At 32.3% G+C, this 10,000-nt stretch overlaps 1 protein-coding gene and 1 pseudogene across 1 annotated transcript; one reads left to right on the plus strand and one right to left on the minus strand.

The window, feature by feature from the left end:
- The window catches only part of LOC119573481, a 3,350-nt pseudogene extending 2,194 nt beyond the window's left edge, over positions 1-1,156 (plus strand).
- A 5,239-nt stretch (positions 1,157-6,395) lies between these two features.
- LOC119573095 (phosphatidylserine decarboxylase proenzyme, mitochondrial-like) lies at positions 6,396-9,740 on the minus strand. The gene is given in 5 exon segments (XM_037920125.1): positions 6,396-7,109; positions 7,111-7,128; positions 7,385-7,629; positions 8,030-8,281; positions 9,709-9,740. Coding segments are annotated over 4 exon segments (1,131 nt in total). The 5' UTR covers positions 8,262-8,281; positions 9,709-9,740; the 3' UTR covers positions 6,396-6,473.
- Positions 9,741-10,000: the final 260 nt, after the last annotated feature.

Raw genomic sequence — 10,000 nt, forward strand, 5'->3', positions numbered from 1 at the left:
ATGGCAGAAGCTGAAGTAGAGGATTTGAATCAGTATCTTGCCTCTCAGACCTATTTCGACGGTCACTCAAAGAAGGGATTCGTCCAGTTGACCTCTCTGCAGAAGTAGTCAGCCCAGCAGATGGAACTGTGTTGTCATTTGGCACTGTAGATTGTGGATCCCTTGACCAGATAAAGGTGAGATAGTGGAATCATTATATCGCTTTATTCATTCATTCATTTCCAGTTTTCCTTTACCTATGTTATATAGTTGTATATTAACCATTTGTTAACCCACTTTGTGCTGTTCACTGTAGTAGTCTTTTGTGAATTTGTGTGTTTTGTTGTCTGCACCAGATTTCTCTATTACTTGAATTTGTGGGATAATGTGTTTTTTTTATAATGCAATTAATATGAATCCTCTTACAATTAATAATGGTGTGTTTTTCAGGGAGTGACATACCCATTAAGGAAGTTTCTTGGACCCAATTGCTGGACCAAAGGAGGACCAATGATAGTTGATAGTAAAACTGATGAGGTTGTTTCCACCAGTCATGCTTAAATGACAGCAACAACATACTTTTCCATTGCGTCATCTATTTAGCTCCTGGTGATTACCATCGCTTCCACTCCTCGGCAGATTGGCAAGTTCATTTCGTAGACACTTCCCAGGAGAATTGCTCAGTGTAATCCATCAATTGCTGCTTGGGTGAGAGATCTCTTTATTTTAAATGAAAGGGTAGCTTATGTAGGACGTTGGAAGCATGGCTTTTTTTCTATGACAGCTGTTGGTGCCACAAATGTGGGGTCTGTTAAGGTTTATTTTGATGATGAACTAAAAACAAATTTAAATAAATGGCAAAAGGATAACTTCTTTGATAAACATTTCAAAGGAAAGTCAATAGACTTAAGTCGAGGGGGCAACTTTGGGGAATTTAACCTAGGTTCTACTATTGTTCTTGTTTTTGAAGCCCTAAAGACACAAAAATATGTGTAGAAGCAGGGCAGAAGGTAAAAGTAGGGCAAGCTTGTTTAGAATAATTAATTCTTATGTAGGGAAAGCTAGTTCTGAAATAAATCATCCTGGACCTCAGAGGTAAATATATTTGTGATAGCACAGACAATGTATTTAAATATTTCTTGTAAAGATGTTATCATAATAAAAGATAATCAAGATATGTATAGTTTTCATACATTTTGTTGGATGTGAAAAAGGGAATTCATTGTATACCTAGGATAACTACTTAAAAATGTATGGATGGAGTGCTGTATACCATTGTAGATATTTGAGTTTGTTGAAACTTTACTCTGATGGGAATATTGGATTGTGAAATATTTAGGCAGATTTGCTCTTCTGTCAAGTTACAGAGAACAAAACATCTGTACAATTGCTTTATTTTCTATTGCATTATTAACTCCTATACACTATAGAGGTGTTAATGAATGGAAGCCATATCAATCTGGTCAGCTACGTTACATTGAAGGCAGCATTAGATCGATGACAGTATTAAGAAATGAACGGGAAAGTATTCAGACTACAGGAATTTTTTCATTTAGAAAATTTTGAGATAATAGGTGTTTTTGCATTGTATATTTATATATTTTTAAAAAATTTAGTATGTTATAGTTCTTATGTTCATAGAAAAATTATGCATTGCACATTTTTTTATATAATAATTTTCTGATCATTATTTTATTTTCATCATTAGTATTACTGTTATCATTGGTAAATTTGTTATAATTATTATTATTATAATAGGATATTTTTTGTTACAACAAGCATCTCATAAACATCATCATTAGTATTTTCAGTTTCCAATATATATCATTTCTTGTAAGTAAAAAGGTGCACAGATAAGAAACAAGAAAAAGGTATTACATGAGATATAGTTTGTAATGGATTAGGTTAGAACCAAATTATAAATCATTCATTGTTTCCTTATCAAATATATATTGAATTTGAAAGCAGAATATTTAAAAATATTTGCAATGTGTAACAAGATGTAAACAATTGCTCACACAGACATGCATTATTATGCTCACATAGTCATATAAATGCTTATGCAAATGGAAACACACACACTGACAGAAAAAGTTGGAATTGCTTGTATTAGCTCAGCTCATGTGTTTGCTCCAAAGCTCAGAAATAAGAAGGGAATTTAGTCACAGACTAATAAATATGATATGATCATTTCAGACCAGGGGAAAACTGTAAGTTAACAGAGGCTGTTTTGACAATTGTAAAATTGTATCTGGTGCTTTCTTGCTCAAGACTTAAGGTTACTGTAGCTTGTCTGGGCTTTGAATGTTGTTATTGGCTTAATGTTTTTATTTGTAAGGGTTGCCCCTGGACAAGGTTAATTTGTTTTGTAAATTACTGGCCTTTGGATCCTGAGGAAAGTAGCAAAAACAAATCAGGGATGGAAGTTGTGAGATGGATGGTTAGTGACATTGTTATCAAGCCTCAGTTTGAAATTGTGGAATTTGTATGGAAAGTAGGATTATGTTGATATTAACAAACTATTCATTAATGGTAGCCCCCAAAATAGTGAAGAATGGATTTGTCAGGATGGTTCGCTTTGCCCTGAAATGTGTGGTAAAGGCCATGATCAGCTTATCCTGTTGAAAGTTGCAGGAATTGATGTAACACATAGTGCTTAAGGATGACAGAAAAAAAAGCATTATGCAAAACAGTAAACAAATTGTTTACTTAAAACTTCAAGTAATTTAGCACAATAATGAATTTCTGTTTAACACTTTGATATGTTAAATTTAGTCAGATATGTTATTAACTTTTATTCGTATTTGTTGATAATACATTTGGATTTTTTGTTAGTACTGTTGTATATCCATCAGGTTGTGTATATAATATATATATTTGTACAGAATTTGTAATAAATATTCATATAAACTTGCTCTTTTAATACCTTTGTACAATGAGGTTAAAAACCAATATTCTTTATGCCATGGACAATGCATAAAAGTAATGGCATCATTATATAACAACTCATAATTTACTACAGGTGGTGTAGATTTAGAGAAAATGAAAAGCTGTGATCTTCATGCTGGAATCAGGTTTCCAGAATTTTGATACATCTGTTTTAGTCTGTATGCAGTTCTGTTTTCTGTTTCTAAAGTTTCTAGCAGATTACTATACTAGAATCACTAATAGAGAGTGTTTGGACACATACTTTACCTTGCTGATGGAAGCACGAAAGATCTGGTAATCCACGAGAAAGTGTGAGTTTAAGATTTTTCAATTTTATCTGGAAAAATTTTGTATACCTTTCAGAACCTTTGTGACTCTTTATGAGGCAATACCAATCATAAGAGATTTTTGAAGGCTGTAAATGGAAGATCAAACAAAAGTATTCAGTCCATTTTAATTGATACAAATGAATTTATGTTGTATACAGTAAACATTGTCCCATGTAGCTAACTACCAATTATTTGCAAATACCAAAATGTATATTCTAGAAATTACAATTTTTAATGAAAGAATAAATCAGCAAATTTCTGCATTGGTGGCTTTACATCAGAAGTTCTGTGATATTTAAAAATGCACATGTGATGGGAAAGGGATTCATAGATTTAATCTCTACCTGTCCTGCATTAAGTGCAGCAACTTCTTGTTTAAACAGTTTATGTCAATATCACTCATAACTCATAAAAAAAAAAAAAAAAAAAAAAAAAAAAAAAAAAAAAAAAAAATATATATATTAATTGATTAAAATATATATATATATATATATATATATATATATATATATATATATATATATATCCATATATATTATATATAATATATATATATATATATATATATATATATATATATATATATTATATATATATATTAATATATATATATATATATATTTTTTTTTTTTTTTTTTTTTTTTTTTTTTTTTTTTTTTTTATGAGTTATGAGTGATATTGACATAAACTGTTTAAACAAGAAGTTGCTGCACTTAATGCAGGACAGGTAGAGATTAAATCTATGAATCCCTTTCCCATCACATGTGCATTTTTAAATATCACAGAACTTCTGATGTAAAGCCACCAAATGCAGAAATTTGCTGATTTATTCTTTCATTAAAAATTGTAATTTCTAGAATATACATTTTGGTATTTGCAAATAATTGGTAGTTAGCTACATGGGACAATGTTTACTGTATACAACATAAATTCATTTGTATCAATTAAAATGGACTGAATACTTTTGTTTGATCTTCCATTTACAGCCTTCAAAAATCTCTTATGATTGGTATTGCCTCATAAAGAGTCACAAAGGTTCTGAAAGGTATACAAAATTTTTCCAGATAAAATTGAAAAATCTTAAACTCACACTTTCTCGTGGATTACCAGATCTTTCGTGCTTCCATCAGCAAGGTAAAGTATGTGTCCAAACACTCTCTATTAGTGATTCTAGTATAGTAATCTGCTAGAAACTTTAGAAACAGAAAACAGAACTGCATACAGACTAAAACAGATGTATCAAAATTCTGGAAACCTGATTCCAGCATGAAGATCACAGCTTTTCATTTTCTCTAAATCTACACCACCTGTAGTAAATTATGAGTTGTTATATAATGATGCCATTACTTTTATGCATTGTCCATGGCATAAAGAATATTGGTTTTTAACCTCATTGTACAAAGGTATTAAAAGAGCAAGTTTATATGAATATTTATTACAAATTCTGTACAAATATATATATTATATACACAACCTGATGGATATACAACAGTACTAACAAAAAATCCAAATGTATTATCAACAAATACGAATAAAAGTTAATAACATATCTGACTAAATTTAACATATCAAAGTGTTAAACAGAAATTCATTATTGTGCTAAATTACTTGAAGTTTTAAGTAAACAATTTGTTTACTGTTTTGCATAATGCTTTTTTTTCTGTCATCCTTAAGCACTATGTGTTACATCAATTCCTGCAACTTTCAACAGGATAAGCTGATCATGGCCTTTACCACACATTTCAGGGCAAAGCGAACCATCCTGACAAATCCATTCTTCACTATTTTGGGGGCTACCATTAATGAATAGTTTGTTAATATCAACATAATCCTACTTTCCATACAAATTCCACAATTTCAAAACTGAGGCTTGATAACAATGTCACTAACCATCCATCTCACAACTTCCATCCCTGATTTGTTTTGCTACTTTCCTCAGGATCCAAAGGCCAGTAATTTACAAAACAAATTAACCTTGTCCAGGGGCAACCCTTACAAATAAAAACATTAAGCCAATAACAACATTCAAAGCCCAGACAAGCTACAGTAACCTTAAAGTCTTGAGCAAGAAAGCACCAGATACAATATTTACAATTGTCAAAACAGCCTCTGTTAACTTACAGTTTTCCCCTGGTCTGAAATGATCATATCATATTTATTAGTCTGTGACTAAATTCCCTTCTTATTTCTGAGCTTTGGAGCAAACACATGAGCTGAGCTAATACAAGCAATTCCAACATTTCTGTCAGTGTGTGTGTTTCCATTTGCATAAGCATTTATATGACTATGTGAGCATAATAACATGCATGTCTGTGTGAGCAATTGTTTACATCTTGTTACACATTGCAAATATTTTTAAAATATTCTGCTTTCAAATTCAATATAGATTTGATAAGGAAACAATGAATGATTTATAATTTGGTTCTAACCTAATCCATTACAAACTATATCTCATGTAATACCTTTTTCTTGTTTCTTATCTGTGCACCTTTTTACTTACAAGAAATGATATATATTGGAAACTGAAAATACTAATGATGATGTTTATGAGATGCTTGTTGTAACAATAAATATCCTATTATAATAATAATAATTATAACAAATATACCAATGATAACAGTAATACTAATGATGAAAATAAAATAATGATCAGAAAATTATTATATAAAAAAAATGTGCAATGCATAATTTTTCTATGAACATAAGAACTATAACATACTAATTTTTTTTTTTTATATAAATATACAATGCAAAAACACCTATTATCTCAAAACTTTTCTAAATGAAAAAATTCCTGTAGTCTGAATACTTTCCCGTTCATTTCTTAATACTGTCATCGATCTAATGCTGCCTTCAATGTAATGTAGCTGACCAGATTGATATGGCTTCCATTCATTAACACCTCTATAGTGTATAGGAGTTAATAATGCAATAGAAAATAAAGCAATTGTACAGATGTTTTGTTCTCTGTAACTTGACAGAAGAGCAAATCTGCCTAAATATTTCACAATCCAATATTCCCATCAGAGTAAAGTTTCAACAAACTCAAATATCTACAATGGGTAGTACAGCACTCCATCCATACATTTTTAAGTAGTTATCCTAGGTATACAATAAATTCCCTTTTTCACATCCAACAAAATGTATGAAAACTATACATATCTTGATTATCTTTTATTATGATAACATCTTTACAAGAAATATTTAAATACATTGTCTGTGCTATCACAAATATATTTACCTCTGAGGTCCAGGATGATTTATTTCAGAACTAGCTTTCCCTACATAAGAATTAATTATTCTAAACAAAGCTTGCCCTACTTTTACCTTCTGCCCTGCTTCTACACATATTTTTGTGTCTTTAGGGGCTTCAAAAACAAGAACAATAGTAGAACCTAGGTTAAATTCCCCAAAGTTGCCCCCTCGACTTAAGTCTATTGACTTTCCTTTGAAATGTTTATCAAAGAAGTTATCCTTTTGCCATTTATTTAAATTTGTTTTTAGTTCATCATCAAAATAAACCTTAACAGACCCCACATTTGTGGCACCAACAGCTGTCATAGAGAAAAAGCCATGCTTCCAACGTCCTACATAAGCTACCCTTTCATTTAAAATAAAGAGATCTCTCACCCAAGCAGCAATTGATGGATTAACACTGAGCAATTCTCCTGGGAAGTGTCTACGAAAATGAATTTGCCAATCTGCCGAGGAGTGGAAGCGATGGTAATCACCAGGAGCTAAATAGATGACGCAATGGTAAAGTATGTTGTTGCTGTCATTTAAGCATGACTGGTGGAAACAACCATCATCAGTTTTACTATCAACTATCATTGGTCCTCCTTTGGTCCAGCAATTGGGGTCCAAGAAACTTCCTTAATGGGTATGTCACTCCCTGAAAAACACACCATTATTAATTGTAAGAGGATTCATATTAATTGCATTAAAAAAAAAAAACACATTATCCCACAAATTCAAGTAACAGAGAAATCTGGTGCAGACAACAAAACACACAAAATTCACAAAAGACTACTACAGTGAACAGCACAAAGTGGGTTAACAAATGGTTAATATACAACTATATAACATAGGTAAAGGAAAACTGGAAATGAATGAATGAATAAAGCGATATAATGATTCCACTATCTCACCTTTATCTGGTCAAGGGATCCACAATCTACAGTGCCAAATGACAACACAGTTCCATCTGCTGGGCTGACTACTTCTGCAGAGAGGTCAACTGGACGAATCCCTTCTTTGAGTGACCGTCGAAATAGGTCTGAGAGGCAAGAATACTGATTCAAATCCTCTACTTCAGCTTCTGCCATGTTACATCCAAATGCTCGAACGTAGAATCCAAGCACAGACTTTCTTGACCACTCTGGAAGTTCGATCCCTGGAAAAAAAAAAAAAATTACTGTGAAGAATAAGCGTAGAAATAACATTTTTGCTGGTTGTATTGTATTTTATTACAACTCTACTATAGCTATACACCATGAATTCACTTTTATTAAATGTCCAATATTAAAACTTTAAGGAATATTTCAGGAACCTGTTGATAAATTGACAAAATAATAACAATATTAATATCAATATATATATATATATATATATATATATATATATAATATATATATATATATATATATATATATATATATATAATTTATTTATTCATATATATATAATTTATAAAGATGTCATTAGTAAGGCCATAATAACAAACAAAAAAATGATAATCAAAATTATGAACTGGCTATTTATTCTTCTATCAGCAAAAATCAGATCAAACTTACCATTCACCCATCCCCATGCTCTGGAGAAAGAGCGGAGAGGCAACAGTTTGTATGCTGCCACTTCCCACTCCTCTGCTAAGCAATCACATGGCTGCAGCTGCCCTAATTTAGCTGCCTCACGTTTCCTTGTGTGTCTGTACTGCTGGAAGGCTATGAGAGCTAGACCTACTCCCACTGGTAAGGGGGTCCAGCGTAGGGAACGCAGGTAATTTCTTAAATTTGACTGAGCCATGATGGTTTGTTCTAAGAAAACTGTAAAGATAAAAAAAAAAAAAAAAAGCTAATAGTTCTGGAAAGCAAACACACTATGACTGATAATGAAAGGAGTAAAACAATAGTGCCAGGTGAAAAGTAGAGGCAGAAAGTGTATAGTAATAGCATCATCCTTCAGAAAGGAGTTTAATGTCAATTTAATTTAATGACCTGAATATTGCTCATCTGCTTGTGATATCACCAGCCCTGATAGTAGTTTTAGTCCTTGGAAACAAACCATACCATCACTACTAGTTCCATTAGCTTGGAAGGGCATGAAATCAGCCATATTAACTGCAAAGTACTAACAAAAGATAATGACAAAAAGAATAAATCAACCTAATACCAAGCAAATAACCACTTATATCTTCGAGGGGAGTCATATGCAGGTTCCAAACGAGATGGCTGGATGTCAACTGATGGCCACCATGACTGGCACAGCTTTAAGAGGGTGAAGCAGCCTCCATGGATAAGGTGCCTCAGCAAAAGCAAGAAAATCTCCACCACACGTAGTCTAGCAAGATAGAGCTTAGAGTGATTCCTCATTTGGGTAATTCTTGAACCCAAGACCAAATTTGTTTGAGTTACACAATTGCAGTGGCTTCTACACCTCCAGCAACTCTGCAAAAGCCAACTAACGTCCTCCACCACAAATATTTGGCAAGATAGAACTTGTGACCAGCTCATTTTTTAATAGTAATTAATTATAACACATCAGAATAACTGCAGATAACATGCCCTACCTACTCATGGTTCTAACTGGATAAAGACAGTTATGTTTGACTTCATGCCTGAAATTACATGGACCTTTATTGTTTTTTACCAGGGCACCAACAGGGACTTAACAATGCACCACACTAATTACTGCCAATACCATAATTGTAATTTCCTCAGAATGAAAATGATATATCTCGACAGCATACTCTTAATGGAAGCCTTTGTATTAAATTCAATAGTATCATTAAAATGCACTTGCTTGCTAAATAACCATGCAAAGAACTGATCCCTAAAACACAGTACGAAAAGCATCTACACAGTAATAGTGCCAGCTAAGTTGTTATCGTGTTACTTGAACATAATAGTACCAGCTGATTAAGAAGGGTAGTACCAGCTGATTAAGAAGGGTAGTACCAGCTGAGTAAGAGCAGCGCAGAGTGTGTGTTGTAGTGAGCTATATCAGCTGACGTATTTAAATTCGTGCCACCATATATCATAAAAAAAAGAAACACGTAACTATATCGAACTGTGTCTGGATCACGCTCTGGAAGTCCACGTGATTGTGCATTCTCTTTTCAAATCAGAGTATATGAGTCTGTAGCAGTTACAACATAAAGCTATACTCTATCTACTAGTTACACGCCTATTCGCTGTTATTTTCTGTGTGTATTACATTTTAAGCTGTTATGTGTGCGGCACAATTTCCTTACCTAAAAGCGGCCGACAATAACAAATGCTGGATTTTCCGCGTCGTATAATATATATTATTGACATATTCATGCCAAATCATGATAAAAATAAAGTTACATATGTTCAAATGCTATCTCTTATAATGTAATTTATGGTTTATACTTTTAAAATTAAGAATAGTTCTTGTATATCTTGAAGAATTGTACATCGGTTTCACAATACGGATATATTGTCTGCGGTGATAAAGAAAACGTTCGCTGAATCACAGGGATAACTACAGTATTTTGGAAGTGTAAGTGTTTATCGTCTATG

The sequence above is a fragment of the Penaeus monodon genome, chromosome 5, assembly GCF_015228065.2.
Source record: "Penaeus monodon isolate SGIC_2016 chromosome 5, NSTDA_Pmon_1, whole genome shotgun sequence".
NCBI lineage: Eukaryota > Metazoa > Arthropoda > Malacostraca > Decapoda > Penaeidae > Penaeus > Penaeus monodon.